The sequence below is a fragment of the Thunnus thynnus genome, chromosome 10 (assembly GCF_963924715.1).
Source record: "Thunnus thynnus chromosome 10, fThuThy2.1, whole genome shotgun sequence".
NCBI classification, from domain to species: domain Eukaryota; kingdom Metazoa; phylum Chordata; class Actinopteri; order Scombriformes; family Scombridae; genus Thunnus; species Thunnus thynnus.
Window position 1 is genome coordinate 3742365 of NC_089526.1, and position 14767 is coordinate 3757131.

At 39.5% G+C, this 14767-nt stretch overlaps 1 protein-coding gene across 1 annotated transcript in view; it reads right to left on the reverse strand.

The window, feature by feature from the left end:
* Positions 1–5202: 5202 nt before the first annotated feature.
* sh3bp5b (SH3-domain binding protein 5b (BTK-associated)) overlaps positions 5203–14767 on the reverse strand; it is a 48170-nt gene continuing 38605 nt past the window's right edge. Inside the window, exons 6-9 of the mRNA XM_067600486.1 lie at positions 12567–12609; positions 10853–11072; positions 8329–8694; positions 5203–5966 (exon numbers count right to left, since the gene is read on the reverse strand). Coding sequence (XP_067456587.1) covers positions 5740–5966; positions 8329–8694; positions 10853–11072; positions 12567–12609 — 856 coding nt within the window. The 3' untranslated portion in view covers positions 5203–5739. The remainder of the gene's footprint in view (positions 5967–8328; positions 8695–10852; positions 11073–12566; positions 12610–14767) is intronic.

The window sequence follows — 14767 nt, forward strand, 5'->3', positions numbered from 1 at the left end:
GATACATCTCTTGGCAAATCATCATACCATGAATCAAAGCAATACGTATGTTACAATCCAAATTTTTCAAAGTGTTGGAGTCTCCTAACAGAGCAGTTTCAGGGTCGGGTGTTATAATGATGGAAAATGAGAGACCAGAAGTTGTGTAGTTTGGGGCAAGTCCAGAAGAGATGTGCAAGAGTAGCTTCTGCAGCGTTACATCTATTGCATAGTGGAGAGAGGTTAGTGTAATCTATGAACTACCTTAACCTGGAGCAGTTGGAGCCTAGTGTTTATCTGGCAAGACTTAATGTTAGTTAATACTTCATCCCATGTTTCATCCTCAATCTCAATACCAGGCTCATCTTCCCAGGCTTGTTTAATTTTAGTAGTAGACGAATCCAGAGTACTTGAGAAGTAACAAACCAGCTCTATGAAGGGATGTTATTCATGTGATTTTGTCAGATGATGTTGATGATGAAATACTTTATGTTTAACAAAGACTGATATATATCTTGGGATGCAGGCCCAAAAATCAGAAAGTGTCCAGTACTTCACCAGAAAAACACAACAATGAAAACAAACTCTGCACAGAGAAGAAGAACATGTTGTTGAGTGGAGGGGTTAAAATCAGGTTAATGTGTCAGTCACAGCTCCTCAGACTGAAGACATTAACATTTATATTTATAGATTTATACAGTTCATGCTGTCATCAGCTACTAGCAGTACAGAGGTCACAGCACCCCGATAATCGACAGCAGCAAAGCTGTTTTCTAATTTACAGAGTAAATTCATACAGGAAGAGAAACATTTGTTCAGCCGCAGAGTCCAAACACCGACACCCTCCTCCCAAAGTTATGTACACAGAATTTTATCTTTAAATAACTGATTAAAATAATGAACGAGAATAATGTGCTTATTTTGGGACAGGATAGGGTTGGGGTCGCTGCCTGCCATAGGCGACGCACTGACGAGACATGAGCTTTATCTGATGTTATCATCCCTACGTGTCAACAACACTGACAAGTAAACAGGCTGAAAGCTTGATTTAAGTGTGTAAAGGGGAAGACGGTCATGGGAAAAAAAAAGAAGAAAGAAATGGTTATGTAAGCGAATTAGAGTCGACTGAGCTGTTAGAAGCACGTGTGTAAGAAACAACATGCAGCCACTGTCACATCACGTCATGTTGCCACGGTGACAACTTGGAAATTAAGCTCATAAAGTTTTTTTTAATAACCACGTTGTCTCTGCAAGACAATAACTGTGAGACTGAAATATACTTTAATAACTTTGGAAACATAATTACTTGCTTCTATGGCAAGGCGTATTTAATCACATGCTTCGTGTGATGGAAATCTCATATTTTTCCTTAATTGCAAATGAATTTAAAGTTGAGAGGATGTTTTTTTGTATTAAAGGTGCTATGCAAATAAAGTTATTAGTTTGCCTTGTAAATGCAGCACAACTGCAGCCCTTTGAATTTAATACATATTCGCTTGTCTGATCAGGTTGACTTGGTACCAGCTGTGAATCTCAGCTCACCAGTTTCTACACAGAACCAAGAGTTTAGGGTTAAACTCCAGTACATGTAATGTTGAATATAACCTTTACTCAGATCTGTGACCCTTTTCATGTCTGGTTTAGCTTTCCTAAATAATTCCTAATTTAGATATGTTTTTTTTAAAAAAAAAAAAAAAAGGCTCAGTAGTTTACTAAAACAGCTGGGCTCTGTGATGTTTAGCTAACATAACTCAAAAAGGAGGAAATAGAGCATTTGTAAGGGGCTATTTTCAGCGGTGGATGAATCCATATTTGATGTTCTGGTAAGTATTTCCAGCAGCAGGAGGTTGTATGTGGTCTTGTAATGTGATAATTTGGATTTTTTTACAGCTTCTCTTAAGATGTGCCAGATGCTGGTTGATGTTAATGAAATTCCAACTGTTTGTTGATTGAAGTCAAATTGCTTAATAACCCTTTTACTTACCCAAATCACTGAGCAAACCATCATGCAGTTACTTTTAGGAAACTTAACTGTTTATTAGAGTGTGTGTGCTGCCCTTCTGTGTCACACTGGAGGTTAAAAATCAAAATCATGACCGAGTCTATGAGGATAAAGGACGTCCAGTTCAAGCTGGACCAGTGAACTTCAAATGAACCAGGATGACAATGAAGTGAACATCCTTTTATTTTATTCTTTATCTGAAAAACAGGCACATAAGCTGCTGAGAGACGATGCAGAGGACTGGACACCCTCTGCACACATACAGTACAGCTACAAGAAGAGAGGAGGCTGGTCATGTTTTTATATCCTTAATTCCACATGAAAAAGTGACACAGATGTACAGAAATATACAGATATCACATTTCGTTCACACACATAATTCACATTTAAGATAACAGTAGGAAAAAGGCCAGCACATATTTACCACCTTCCTTACTTACATTTCTTAAAAGCATTACAACGGTGATGACGCAGATGTTTACCATTTGTAAAATCTTACCCTTCTGTTTTTTTTCTCATAGCCAAGCACTTCTCTACTTGGCAGGTGTTTGGGCGAAGAGTTTTATGATAATTCATGTCCAAAAATTATTAAATTATGCTCTCAAATTACTTAATTTACCCCCCGGCTTCTCTCTTGTGGAGGGTAGGTCACTGATCTATAACCTTGAATCTGAATTTTAACACAATATTGTGTTCACAGTAACAACCAAAAACATGCTGAGTTTATCTACATGTATCTCAGTCTGAGATGAAAATAAAACTGTAATTAAACCAAGTCGAGGAGGAAAAGAACAAAAGGAAAGAAAAGGATAATGCAACACTGTGAAAGGATAAGGATATTGTCTGAAAATCACAATTCACTGGAGTTCCAAATGTGTATTAATCCACCGCTAAAAGTAGTTCTCAACAACATTTTTAAAAAATGAAACCATTATTTTGTGACACATTTTTAAAAAATTACATCTTCAGTAGGAATGAATGGGGCTGAATGCCACCAACCGGGGAGAGAAGTCAGAGTATTGGTTCGGTAAGGTTGGAGAGACTGATGTATTGTTGGTTTTGGGTCTTTTCATGGGATTTGTTGAATACAAAAATAAATATCACCAGCTTTATCCTTAAATCTGAAGGAACAAATTAAATATTTTTGAGGGCACAAGTGAGGAAATTATTTCCAACGTGAGTGCACTAATTATTAAATTACCCTTATTGGTTGTAAACTGCAGATAAACATTTGAAAAACAATCCTTTGGCTGACAGTATTCATCACTAAACCTCTCAATGAAATAAACTCAGGCTAGCACTGGCAGTAAATCTGGATTTCATTTAAGGTATGCTAATGCTAACGCTAAAGGGGGCTGAAGGAACCAGTTACATAGCCTGATACTTCACTCACATGGCATCTGCACAGGGAAAATTGTAAAAGTTATGAGAAGTCAAACTATTGTGACAACGTCTCAAACATTCAACACAAAACTGTCCTCAATGTTATGAATCATTCTGTCAGCCTGTAAAATTCTTTAACAACATAATCCACCATTGGTTTCAAAAACAGTATGCTTTTTTCTCCAAATTCATTCAATGTTCTCTTTTTTTATGTTCAAAAATTCCTGTTTTTACTGTGAGAATATTTAGCATAGATGTCCTCATATTGCTTCGTTTTTCAACATAAGCTGCTGGTGCTTACATAGATGGGGTTTGTGGGAAATGATAGGGACTCCAGTGCGGAGCCCTGAGGGACACACCATGACCAGGAGAGGGCGAAGGCTCATTTCTCAGACGCCACATAAAAGCAGCACTGATAAATTAGAAATTGGAGTGTATAGTGGAAAAATTAAATCCTCAATCATCTAGTTTAACACCACAGTTCTCAGTTTGTGAGCCACCACCCTCTGCAGTTGTACAGCTAGATCTAGAGTTGAAACATGGAGCTGTGAGTGATACATTTAAGGGTAATTATTATTATAAACACAGAACAGATGGAAACCTTTACAAGCCAAAAAAATTAAATAATTAAATCAAACCCATTAGATGTTATTTTTACTCAGAATTTTTGGGTTGTTTCTGTATCCATTGTTTCTCTGCCCTTTTCCAGCCATATCTTGTTTTTGAATTTTCCCAGACCATTATGAGTGTAACAAGACAGAGGACCAGTTACACAACATTAGTTGCCAAAATAATGTTTTCATATGAGCAGATTTTCTGTAGATATAAACTGCCAGAAAAACTGTTAATTTGCTGCATAATGCTACCTAATAATAATAATCGTACCTGTGATGAACTGATGTACATGTATTTAGGAAATCAGTCAAACCACGTCAGAAAAGCAAAATATTACATATAAAAATATTATATTAACAATAATACAATCAACAGTACATAAGAACTACAATTCCAGTTTAACCTCCTGAAACATTTTTTTTTTTAAAATGTGTTCCAATGAGGAAAACATTTTAATTACCTAAATTTTACCATCAGAACTTAAAGAGCAACTTAACAGCAGCTGAAAATCTTTTGATGACCTCCAGTGATGTACGAGTGTACTCCAGGGGTGTGTCAGTACACTGTGACATCACTGTTGGGTGTGGTTAAAAGGTGCGACAAACTCAAAACTGTAAGCTGAACGGTGGTCACAAGTGGCCACAAGTGGAAATTACAGGTTAACGGAGCTTCAAATTCCCTGTTTTGTTACTTCCTCTTCAAATTTTGTGATAAAACCATTGAAATGTTTACCTGTGACAAGCTAAAACATGCAACAGTGGCATAAAGTGTGATAGAGTCAGTGTACTAAAGTCAGCTACAGAGCATCTAACTGCTAACTTTGCTAACTTTAGCCAGAATTTGCTACCATTAGCTACTGTTCATACCAGACATGGTGAGGCAGTGGCAGCAAAAGCAGTGTATTGAATTGTGCAAAGGTGTGTTTGACTTTATTTTGTAAAAGGAAAATTCTGTTATTTCTTCTTTCAAAAGTTGCATCATCTTAAACCAGAAAGGGCAGTGAAACACTGTTTCAGCTTGGTATAAGTTACTGTTTAAATATTGTTTTAAGCAACGACATGCAGCGTTTACCTGCAATGTGACTTTCCTTGTATTGAGAAGACATTTTGTGCTTAAATATCAGCAACTTTGTTTTTTTTTTTTAAATGTATGCCTTTCTAGTAGAGAGCAATCATCAAGAAAACAGAAGTCACATATCAAATACAGGAGCGTATAGCAGGAGGTTAAGAGACCAGTTATTTATTGAACATCTCCACATGTGACTTAAATTCCTTTACCTGTTGAACTAAACACAAATCACCTCTGCATGGTTTAAAGCATGCCAAGTGCCATTGAAACAGTAATAAATTCTCAATTTCAACAACAGTTATACCAGTTATTTAATCAATAAGGATACAACAGTTTTAAGATGTTCCCCAAGTCAAAAGGTCGTACGCAGGCAGCTAGTGTACGTTTGCTTTTGTGACAGAAGCGTTTTCACCCTTCACCAACACATTTTCAACATAACAGTGCTCTTTATTTCTCAGGCTCGAGAGTCCAAAGGTGCAAAGTCCTTCATAAAAGGGAAATGGGGGGGTAACAACGCTGCCAAGATGTACAGGAAACTTTACATACACCGACTAAGACATTCAAAGTCTGTCTTTGACCATGGAGTTTGGAAATGGAGTGCAGTTGTGGCAGGTAGCTTATAAACAGCTCATAATAGTTTATCAGAGAATTTAGGTCAGAACGAGTCGAGGCAGAGTCAAAATCTAAATTCTTCAGACTCCTTTGACCAAGACCACGCCGCTCTGCCCGGCCTCGGCCTTCTGGGAACAGTTGTCCGTGTTTTTGGCGCTGGCGGCGCGCGGGCGTCGCAGGTTCAGAAAGCTGAAGCGTGCCTCCAGGCTGAAGCTCTTCTTGGTGCTGGATGTGGAGCTGATGTTGTTGTTGGTGGCGGCGGTGGGAGCGTTGTCCAAATCCCCCTCTGCACCTTCCGCCCGTTCACCTGCAGCACAGGAGAAGGTCAGTCAATAAGTAATGCTGCTTTTTTTCATGAGCGTGACGGCCATAAATTATACAAGAGGAAGGTTTTTAAGCTCTAATGGGTGGAGAAACATTTTGAATTCCTCGGAGGATAAAAAAAAAAATCCCACTAAGCATCGATGCAAGATGTCAAGATGAAAACTAAGCTAATGTTGGTTGCATGTTGTTAGACATCTGCATAACATATAACTGCTGTTTCAACAACATTTAAATGAGTATTTAATACAACCTACACGTCTAAAAACTTTCACTTGCAAGTACAGAAATGCCAAAGCTATGTTTGAGTTAATTTAGGTAAAACATCACCCATAATTATACAGCAACAAGGATGTTTTTTTAAATGTAAAATGTCCCACTGAGTTTATATCTTGGTCACAACTTTTTAATAGCTAAGTTTAAAGAATGGTTACCAAATATATTTGCTAGTTATGTGTTTTTTTTGTTTGTCTTTCATTAAACCACATTAAGGGTTAATATTTTACACTGCACTGTTACTTTTATTATCTTGTTTTATCCGTCTTATTCCCTTTTTAGCTTCTTTTTTATTTCCAAATTTAACACTTTTTAATTGTTTTTATATGTCTTTTTACTTGTGTTGCTTTTATATTCTGTTTTAATGCCTTTTATGCTCTATGTAAAGCACTTTGAATTGCCTTGTTGTTGAAATGTGCTGTACAAATAAACTTGTCTTGCCTTAAAGGCTCATTATCAAGAATTTTTAAAATCCTGCTCAAATCTAAATCTGCTAAAAACTAAGTTTAGACATAATCTCAACTTAGTTTTTAGCAGATGTGCCCAGATCTTCATTGATAGTGGCAGCTGCTGCGCCCACACATGTTCAACAACCAGTGAAATTATTTAGAAACACTGATCTAGCTTTTGAAAAAGTAAAATAATGTTCTTCCCTAAAAGTGAAACAACACCAGCAAAGGAAAACACATCATAGAAATACCGTATTGGCCCAAATCTCATTCATGTGAATAACAGTTGGACACACACAAACACAGCTAGTTATTTATTAAGACTGACTGAGGTGTAGTGAACTCATTTCCTCTATCATGGAGGATCTGCAGATGTGTTTGTCTGTGCAGGTGAAGCACTCGGCTCGCTGTCACTTTGACTAATAGGCTCCTGCAGCGGAGCGGGTGCGAGCCGAGCAGGTAGAGCAGGACATCGTACGTCTTACCCAGAATAGATTCACAAACATCATCCATCTCACTTCCCCTGTTTTCTTCTTCTCTGCCCCCGTGTAACGGCACGTGCCGCACACAAACAGACCTATTTTACTGCTGATGGAGGCTTTCATGTGCAGTTAGATTCGTGCACCAACCAAGTCAGTTTTCCTACAAGTTTGTTTTATATTTTGTTTATTTCATCTTTGTTTTAGCTGTTATCAATCTGTACAAACACACCAGTTAACTACATATGCAATTACTTTCTATTAAAGCCCGACTGCTACTAGGCCAACAGCAATATCAATATTTGAGAGGCTTTAGGATATATTGACCAATATGAAATTTATGATATTAACAAATATAAACTAACATTCTTGATTACCCGATTTAGTTATTTAAGAGTTTTAATAATAATAATAATAATAATAATAAATTAGATTTATATAGCGCCTTTCAAAACACCGAAGGATGCTTTACAGATTTTATTTCCTGTAGGCAGTTGATTAGAGACTGGGGGGGTACTGAGATAGAGCTGAGTGTCGTCAGCGTAGCAGTGGAAATTTTTGACCAAGATATGTAAGTGTATAATAAGATATTTTACAGTTGAAAATAAACTTATCAGTGCTCTCTGGTGGAAAACATATCTTTGGGCATTTCTGTGCTGTAATTTCTTGTTACTTATCGGTCGTCAGTGATGAGCAAATATCAGAAAATACGTCTGAGAGGCCGATTTATGGTTGTTCAGGTTCTTCTGTGTTTTACTGTTTGAATTAACTAAGTTTTTAGTGGTTAAATATTCACGACTACATGTGCTGTTGGAGGCTGAATTCAACACTAGAGGGGCAAAACAAAGGCAACTGTGTTTATTTTATTGTTGAGTTCTTTTTAGGGACAATTTCTTTGTTATAATCATCATTTGGTTTGAGGAAAAATTGCATCTAAACTGGATCTTAATTTATAAAATGTACGAAAATCCAGGCATAAGAACATTTCTGCAACTACACTAAAAATTACTAATCCCCCAACATCCAGCTGATAAATGCATCTATGTTTTTGTGTCTGTGTTTTATTATTATTCATAAATCTTCATCTGGATTTATTATGCTGAAACACAGAATCTGATACACCAAGATTTTCCCCATCTCTCACCTCTCTCCAGGTCGCATTCAGGCGACGACGCTCCGCTGCACTCGCTGCGAGGCCCGAGCACCGGCGAGATGAGGCCGAAGTCGGACAGCGACACGGTGCTGGGGAGGTCCAGACTGCAGGGTCTGGACAGAGGAGCCGGGGAGGACGAGGAGGAGGAGGGAGTGGGCGACGGAGAGGCGGAGGACGAGGATGTGCAGGAGGAGGAGGAGGAGGAAGAAGAGCTGGCGAAGGGGCAGGGCGACAGGAGCTCCTGAGGGCTGCTGGGAGACGAACCCAGGCTGCAGGTGGAGTGAGTCTCCGAGTCTTCCTCCGACATGATGCTGCCGCCGCCGCCACACGCCTCGTCTTCGAAACACACGGACGTCACTGCAGGGGGGAGGGAGAGAGGAGGGAGGAAGAGGAGTATAAAAGGAGACAAAGGGAGCAAGATGATGAGGATGAAGTGATGAAGGAGGGAACGAGACAGACAGAGGGGAAAGAAGGATGGAAATGGATTAGAGGAGGAGGAGAGGTGAGGAAGGGAGGATGAAAGTGGTGAGAAGAGAAAAAGGAGAGATGAAGGAGGTGAAGATGTGGAGGAGAGAAAAAAAAAAAAAGAGTGTGAGTAAACAGCGATATAAATAGAACTGAGACGACTCTAAACTGTCAGCGGAGGTGTTTCATTTTCCCAGACATAAATCAGAGAACACAAAAGCACCGTCAGCGCTCGCTGCAGCTGCATTCATTCTCTCTCTTCTTTTTTTTTTTTTTTTAACGGGTTTATCTTTTAACTTATAATCACGCCGTCTGCCTTGAATTGGACACCTCTACTGCTCTGCGGTTACCATGGTAACGCCACCCTATTTATTCCATAGTCAAGGCCGATAGGATGCAGCGGGTAGATTTCCATTTCGCAGACTTATAACCTTCAGCTTGTTTCTGCCATATTCTGCCACCGATCTGGACTGTTTACTGACAAACAACTGAAGCAATGCGTTTAAATTTAAAGGGTCAGTTCACTCAAATGACAACAGTTTTTCTATAGGGAATATTTCTTATCAGAGTTATGACTGGAAGGTCATTGTTGCCTGTCTGGGCAGCAACCCGAGAACACGCTAGTGGACACAAGTGTTGAAGGAGGACTTTCGGGTTTGGCTGGTCCAGGGGTCTCCTGAAGCAGCAGAAGGGCCAAAAGGGCAGCAGCTCAGGTGGTGCTGAAGGAACAAATGCCTTAAAACATAGACATATAAAACCAAAGATATATTTATGATTATATACAAGAAAAAAAATCCTCCCATGGGGAGTGGTGGTGTGTCTTCCTCAAGCTCAAGTCCTCTACCAGAGTTCTGGGAGTTTGAGGGTATCTCTTCTGGACAGAGACCTCAGATGTTGTACCTGGAATCTGCTGGAGCCACTCTCCCAGTTTGTGGGTTACAGCCCCCAGTGCTCCGATTACCACTAGCACCACTGTTGCCTTCACTCCCCACATCTTTTCTAGCTCCTCTTTCAGCCCCCAAGATGTCTTTTATATTTTGGGTGAACTGACCCTTTAATATACTGCTGGTTAATTCCTGGACAGCAGAAGTCAGTCAGTTAACAGCCTGAACTGTTAATTAGAAACATCTTCATGCACACAGTGACTGGTATGTTAATTAGCTGAACATGTGCAGCTGCTAATTCACATTAGTGACTGAGGATATTATGAAATCAGTCGTGGTGCGTTCATGTCTGTAGAAAACTGTGTGTATATATTTGTTATACTCTTTACACAGCAGAGGTGAAGGCTTTTTTGTGATCATTTAAACAGTAATTGAATAAACAGCATATTTTAGGCTTGAGAAGTGAGGACATATTTTATTTTCTGGTTCTTTCATCTTCAAAGGGCTGTTTGAGGGTAAAGTTTAGGATAATGAATGCGATATTTCACATGTTCATGTGTGACTGCGAGCCCGTCAGACAGACTCTTAAACTCATATCAACTTGAACTGTTTCTGTCAACAATCCTCTGAATCCGCTGTTCCTGTTTTTCTCTGAAACACTTTTAACCTTATCAGACTTTCCAAGAATCACAACCAGGAATTCATAGAAAACACACAAGAGCTCGCTCTGTGAGATAATAACGTCAGCATCGCTCCTTAAGAGTCTCCACTTCACAAGTGACTCCAGGTGGAAAAGCAGCTTTACAAGAGTTTATCTTTTCATTATCACGGAGGCATGAAATCTGTTTCTTTCTCTCTATTTCTATTCTAAAAGTTACTGCCCTGATTTAACACCGATGGAGGCTAAATGACAACCGAACGGTGACTAAATCTCATTACAGCTGACATTTACAGTCACCAGGTGAGCAGCTGCTGTGGAGGTCAACAGCGGAGTGACAACATGAGACGGTTTGACCTTTACTAATTGGCCTTTTATCTCGTCAGGACAACTGTCTGAGTCATGCTGAAGAGCGAGCAGCTTACAGCGGTTCATGTCAATATTTGCCATAAATAGAGCGGTTTATGTAGAACGAAGGACGAGGAGTAACAGCAGTTCCTGTACTTACTGGAAATCCCGTCAGACTCCATCTTAAAGCTGGAGATATCGTCCCCGGAGACGCTGTCGCCCTCGGCGCCCACGCCTCGCCCCCGCGGGCCCATGGCGGAGCTGCGGCGTCGCTCGTGGATCTCGTCGGAGATCATCTCCAGGTTCCTGAGAGCCGTCTTGTACTCGCCTTTAGCCTGAGACAGTTTGGCCTGTCGCTCGTCCACATTCTTCTTCAGGTTCTGGAGGAAAGAAAAGAGAGAGAGGCGGGTCATCATGACGGATGGACAACGACATCACTAAAAACCATGTTGGTCTGCTACAAGATTCTCAAAGACTGTTTTAAGTCCACAGGAGAGATGAACAACAGTCTTCCAGATCATCTTCCTTCATTTGGTGTTTTGATGATGGTGGTTTGTTTGTCTCGTGATCTGGTGACCTTTGATTTACTCATCGAACCACTCAGTAAGACCCTCGTGTCCTGTATGGAAACATCTGCATTCATGATGTTCCTCTACTCATTTATTCAGGTTTTTCTTGTAACTTTCCATCCAAACCAAACCATCAAGTTTGGCCCCACATTAAGGGAAAACTCCACAAAAAAAACAGTGTTTTGTGCATCAAACATTCAACATCTGCAGTCTGTAGTTTGCTCCTTCATGCTGTAGTGAGCTCGGACGACTGGCGACTGCAGCTTAATCCACTTCTCCACTGTTGATCCATGTAGTTATATTACAGTGTTACAAACAATTGTTGCTTTGACCCTACTTTTAATCACTTTACGTCACTGCAATTTGTCATTTTAGCAGGTATTTATTAAGACTACAGATTTACTTTACCAGAGCTCTGGTGAAGTCACTTCCTCATGCATCTTTTGCATATTTGAATTTGTGTCTGTCTCTCTTTGTGTTAGTCTCTCTTTGCTTTAGTCTCTCTTTGCTTTAGTCTCTCTTCCTCTTTGTGTTTTCTGGTAAAACAGAGCTGCAGATTTTACACCTGCTTTTTTTCCTCCCAGGTGCAGTTTTCTCAGCAGTCTGTGGTGATAAATCCGGCTATTTATATGAATTTCCATTCCCTCCTAACATATTTTTAGCTTCTGAATAAAAACGCTTAAAATACAGACTGAATGAGACCAAACACACAATTTTTATTGGTGATGCTTTTCTTCCATTTCACCTCAAAACCTTAATGTGAAAATGCAATTTTAGCGCCTAAAAAAAGGGGCCAAAAATCTGAAACCTACTGAATAAATGGATCAACAGAAGCCTCTGTAGATATTTTGATATAGTGACTCTTATAACTGCAGTGAATCCAACCAGCCTGCAGCTACAGTCCTCTGCGAAGGAGCAAAATTCTAACTTTTCAAAGCCGCCTTTGAGTGTTTTATACTCAAAAAAAAGATTTTCAGTGCAGCGTTCCTTTCAAGTCCGTATGAAAGTGAAAGCAGCCGCAATCAAAGCAATTTCTCTGCTACTTATTAACTAGTGCTAATTAGATAACGTGCATGTTATTGTTAAACACTGTGTTGCCAGACTGATATGTTGCTCTTTGTTTATAACAATATCACAGCTGGCACACGGTTATCTACAGCACGTGAGGAGAAAATCAACACCGCAGCCCTGAAACGGAGAGTCAATAGTCTAAACGTCTGGAGTGTTTGGTGAAAGGTGTTTAGAACAGCATCCTCATAACCTTTACAGGGGATCAGCAAGGAAGTAAATGATTAAATCACGTACCTCCAGCTGCAGATAGTACTTGGCCTTCATCTCAAAGTACGGCCTGCGAGGGGAGGAGAGGTCAGGAGAGACAGAGGAGAGAGAGAGAGAGAGAGGGAGAGAGAGGGAAAAGATTAGATCAGAGGGGAAAAATACAGAATAACCCAGAAAAAGAGCAGTACCCACATCATCACCATGGTAACCTGGGGCTGGGGGGGGGGTGGAGGAGGGAGGGAGATAAAGGAGGGAGGGGGGGGGTGATGCTGGATGATGCAGAACGGATTAACACCCCTGCTGAGGCAACACACAGCAAGGCGGCAGCTGACGGCTCAGTTAGTCCGGATCCTGAGAGAAAAATCGATACACTGAAGACGTCGCTTCTGATTACAAGAGCAGGAAGTGAAGTGCAGCCGGAAAAATTCACCCGCCGAAGGTTATAAAAGTTACTTATACTTTATTTTCCCCTCATAAGATTATGTCACCGTTTCATGAGCAGAACGAGGAAGCAGCTGAAACATTTGATACAGACGATATAACAAAATAGTTTCATTCCTCATGAACGTTGTGATTCATGTGGAGTCGTCGTACTGTATATTTATTTATAGGCTGCTATTTTTACCTCACTGTGATAATAGAACAGTCTAGCATTGATCCTTCACACGTGCTGCTGTGTAGGTGTGCAGTGGAAGGTTTCAGAGTCTCACATTTACCTTTTTATTCCATCGAGATTTGATTTCTGACTTCTAACAGAGAAGCTCAGAAAATAGAAGTGAAAACAACGGGAAGAACGCCAGGAAATGAATTTTTAAGGGATAATATATCGATTTCTGTTCAGTAGTCCGCAGTCTTTTAGAGCTGCAAACGATTATTCAATCGACAGAAAATTAGTTTATTCTTAAACTTATTTGATAATTGAACAATTGAGCCAAATATTTACTGGTTGCAGCTTCTCAAATGTGAAGATTAGAGGGTTTTTTCTGCATCATATGTGACAGTAAGCTCGGAAAATAGAAGTGAACACAACTGGAAGAACGTTAGGAAATGAATTTTTAAGGAATAATATATGTAACTCTGTTCAGTAGTCCACAGTCTTTAAGAGCTGCAACGATTAGTCGATCAACAGAAAATGTGTCCATTTTTAAACTAGTTTGATAATCAAATAATCGTTTTAGTCATTTTTTTTAAGCAAAGGAGTCAAATATTTGCTGGTTGCAGCTTCTCCAATGTGAAGATTGGAGGTTTTTCTGCATCATATGTGACAGTAAACTGAATATCTTTGGATTTTGGACAAAACACGACATTTAAAAATGTCACCATGACCTTTAAGAAATTATAATAACGGGTATTTTCCACTATTTTATGACCCTTTTTAGACAAGCCGTTAACCATTAATGGAAATAGTTCTGTTCTGCATTAATATACAAGGAAACATACAACTAATAGAAAACTCAGTTTTCATTTAAATACTTTTTCGGGCTTCTTAATAACTACAGAGCTGCTTCACAACATCGTAACTCAAACTGTTCGTGTATCACTGTCGTCTTCACGTTTACTGTTCTCGGCCAAAGACGCGTTTCCCGCCTCTGGAAAGCATCAGTAACAGAAGGAGGCTGACGATTCGTCCGCAGGCTCTGAAACGATGAGGTATAGACGTGGGAATTGAGGGAGGGTCTTATGTAACTTCTCAGTACTTGAACTAAAGTTTAGTTGAAGGTTAAGTCCAGAAACAAAACCCCCCTGAGCTCCAAACATAGTTTTACTCTACAGGGAAAAGAGTTCCGAAGGTCCAGACAGCATAAAAATGAAGAAAGGAGAGAGAAATGCATTAAAGATGACATCATCTCAGCTTCCATCTGTGTGCAGAGTGTTTTTATGCCTTATATTCTCTCTTTTCTACAGTCAGTCTCAGTTTTTATTTTTCAGTGAAGTAAGAAATGAGAAAAAAAACACAAAATCCATGAAAAGGTTGGATTTTAAAATACAATTTGCAGTGAAAACATTTAACTTCTTTTTTAACTTACTCAGTGAGATTCTAGCAGCTCATTCAGCTTTTTCTCCCACATTTTTTATAACTGGAAGCATTTTCTGAGCTACATTTACTCTGAACTGTGAGTAAAACTGTGACATTTTCTTATAAATAAATGCCAATAAATGCCAATTCTGCTTCTCTCAGTCAGGCACTGAAAGCTCTTACAGTTGTCTTTAGGACAACAGACCTGATA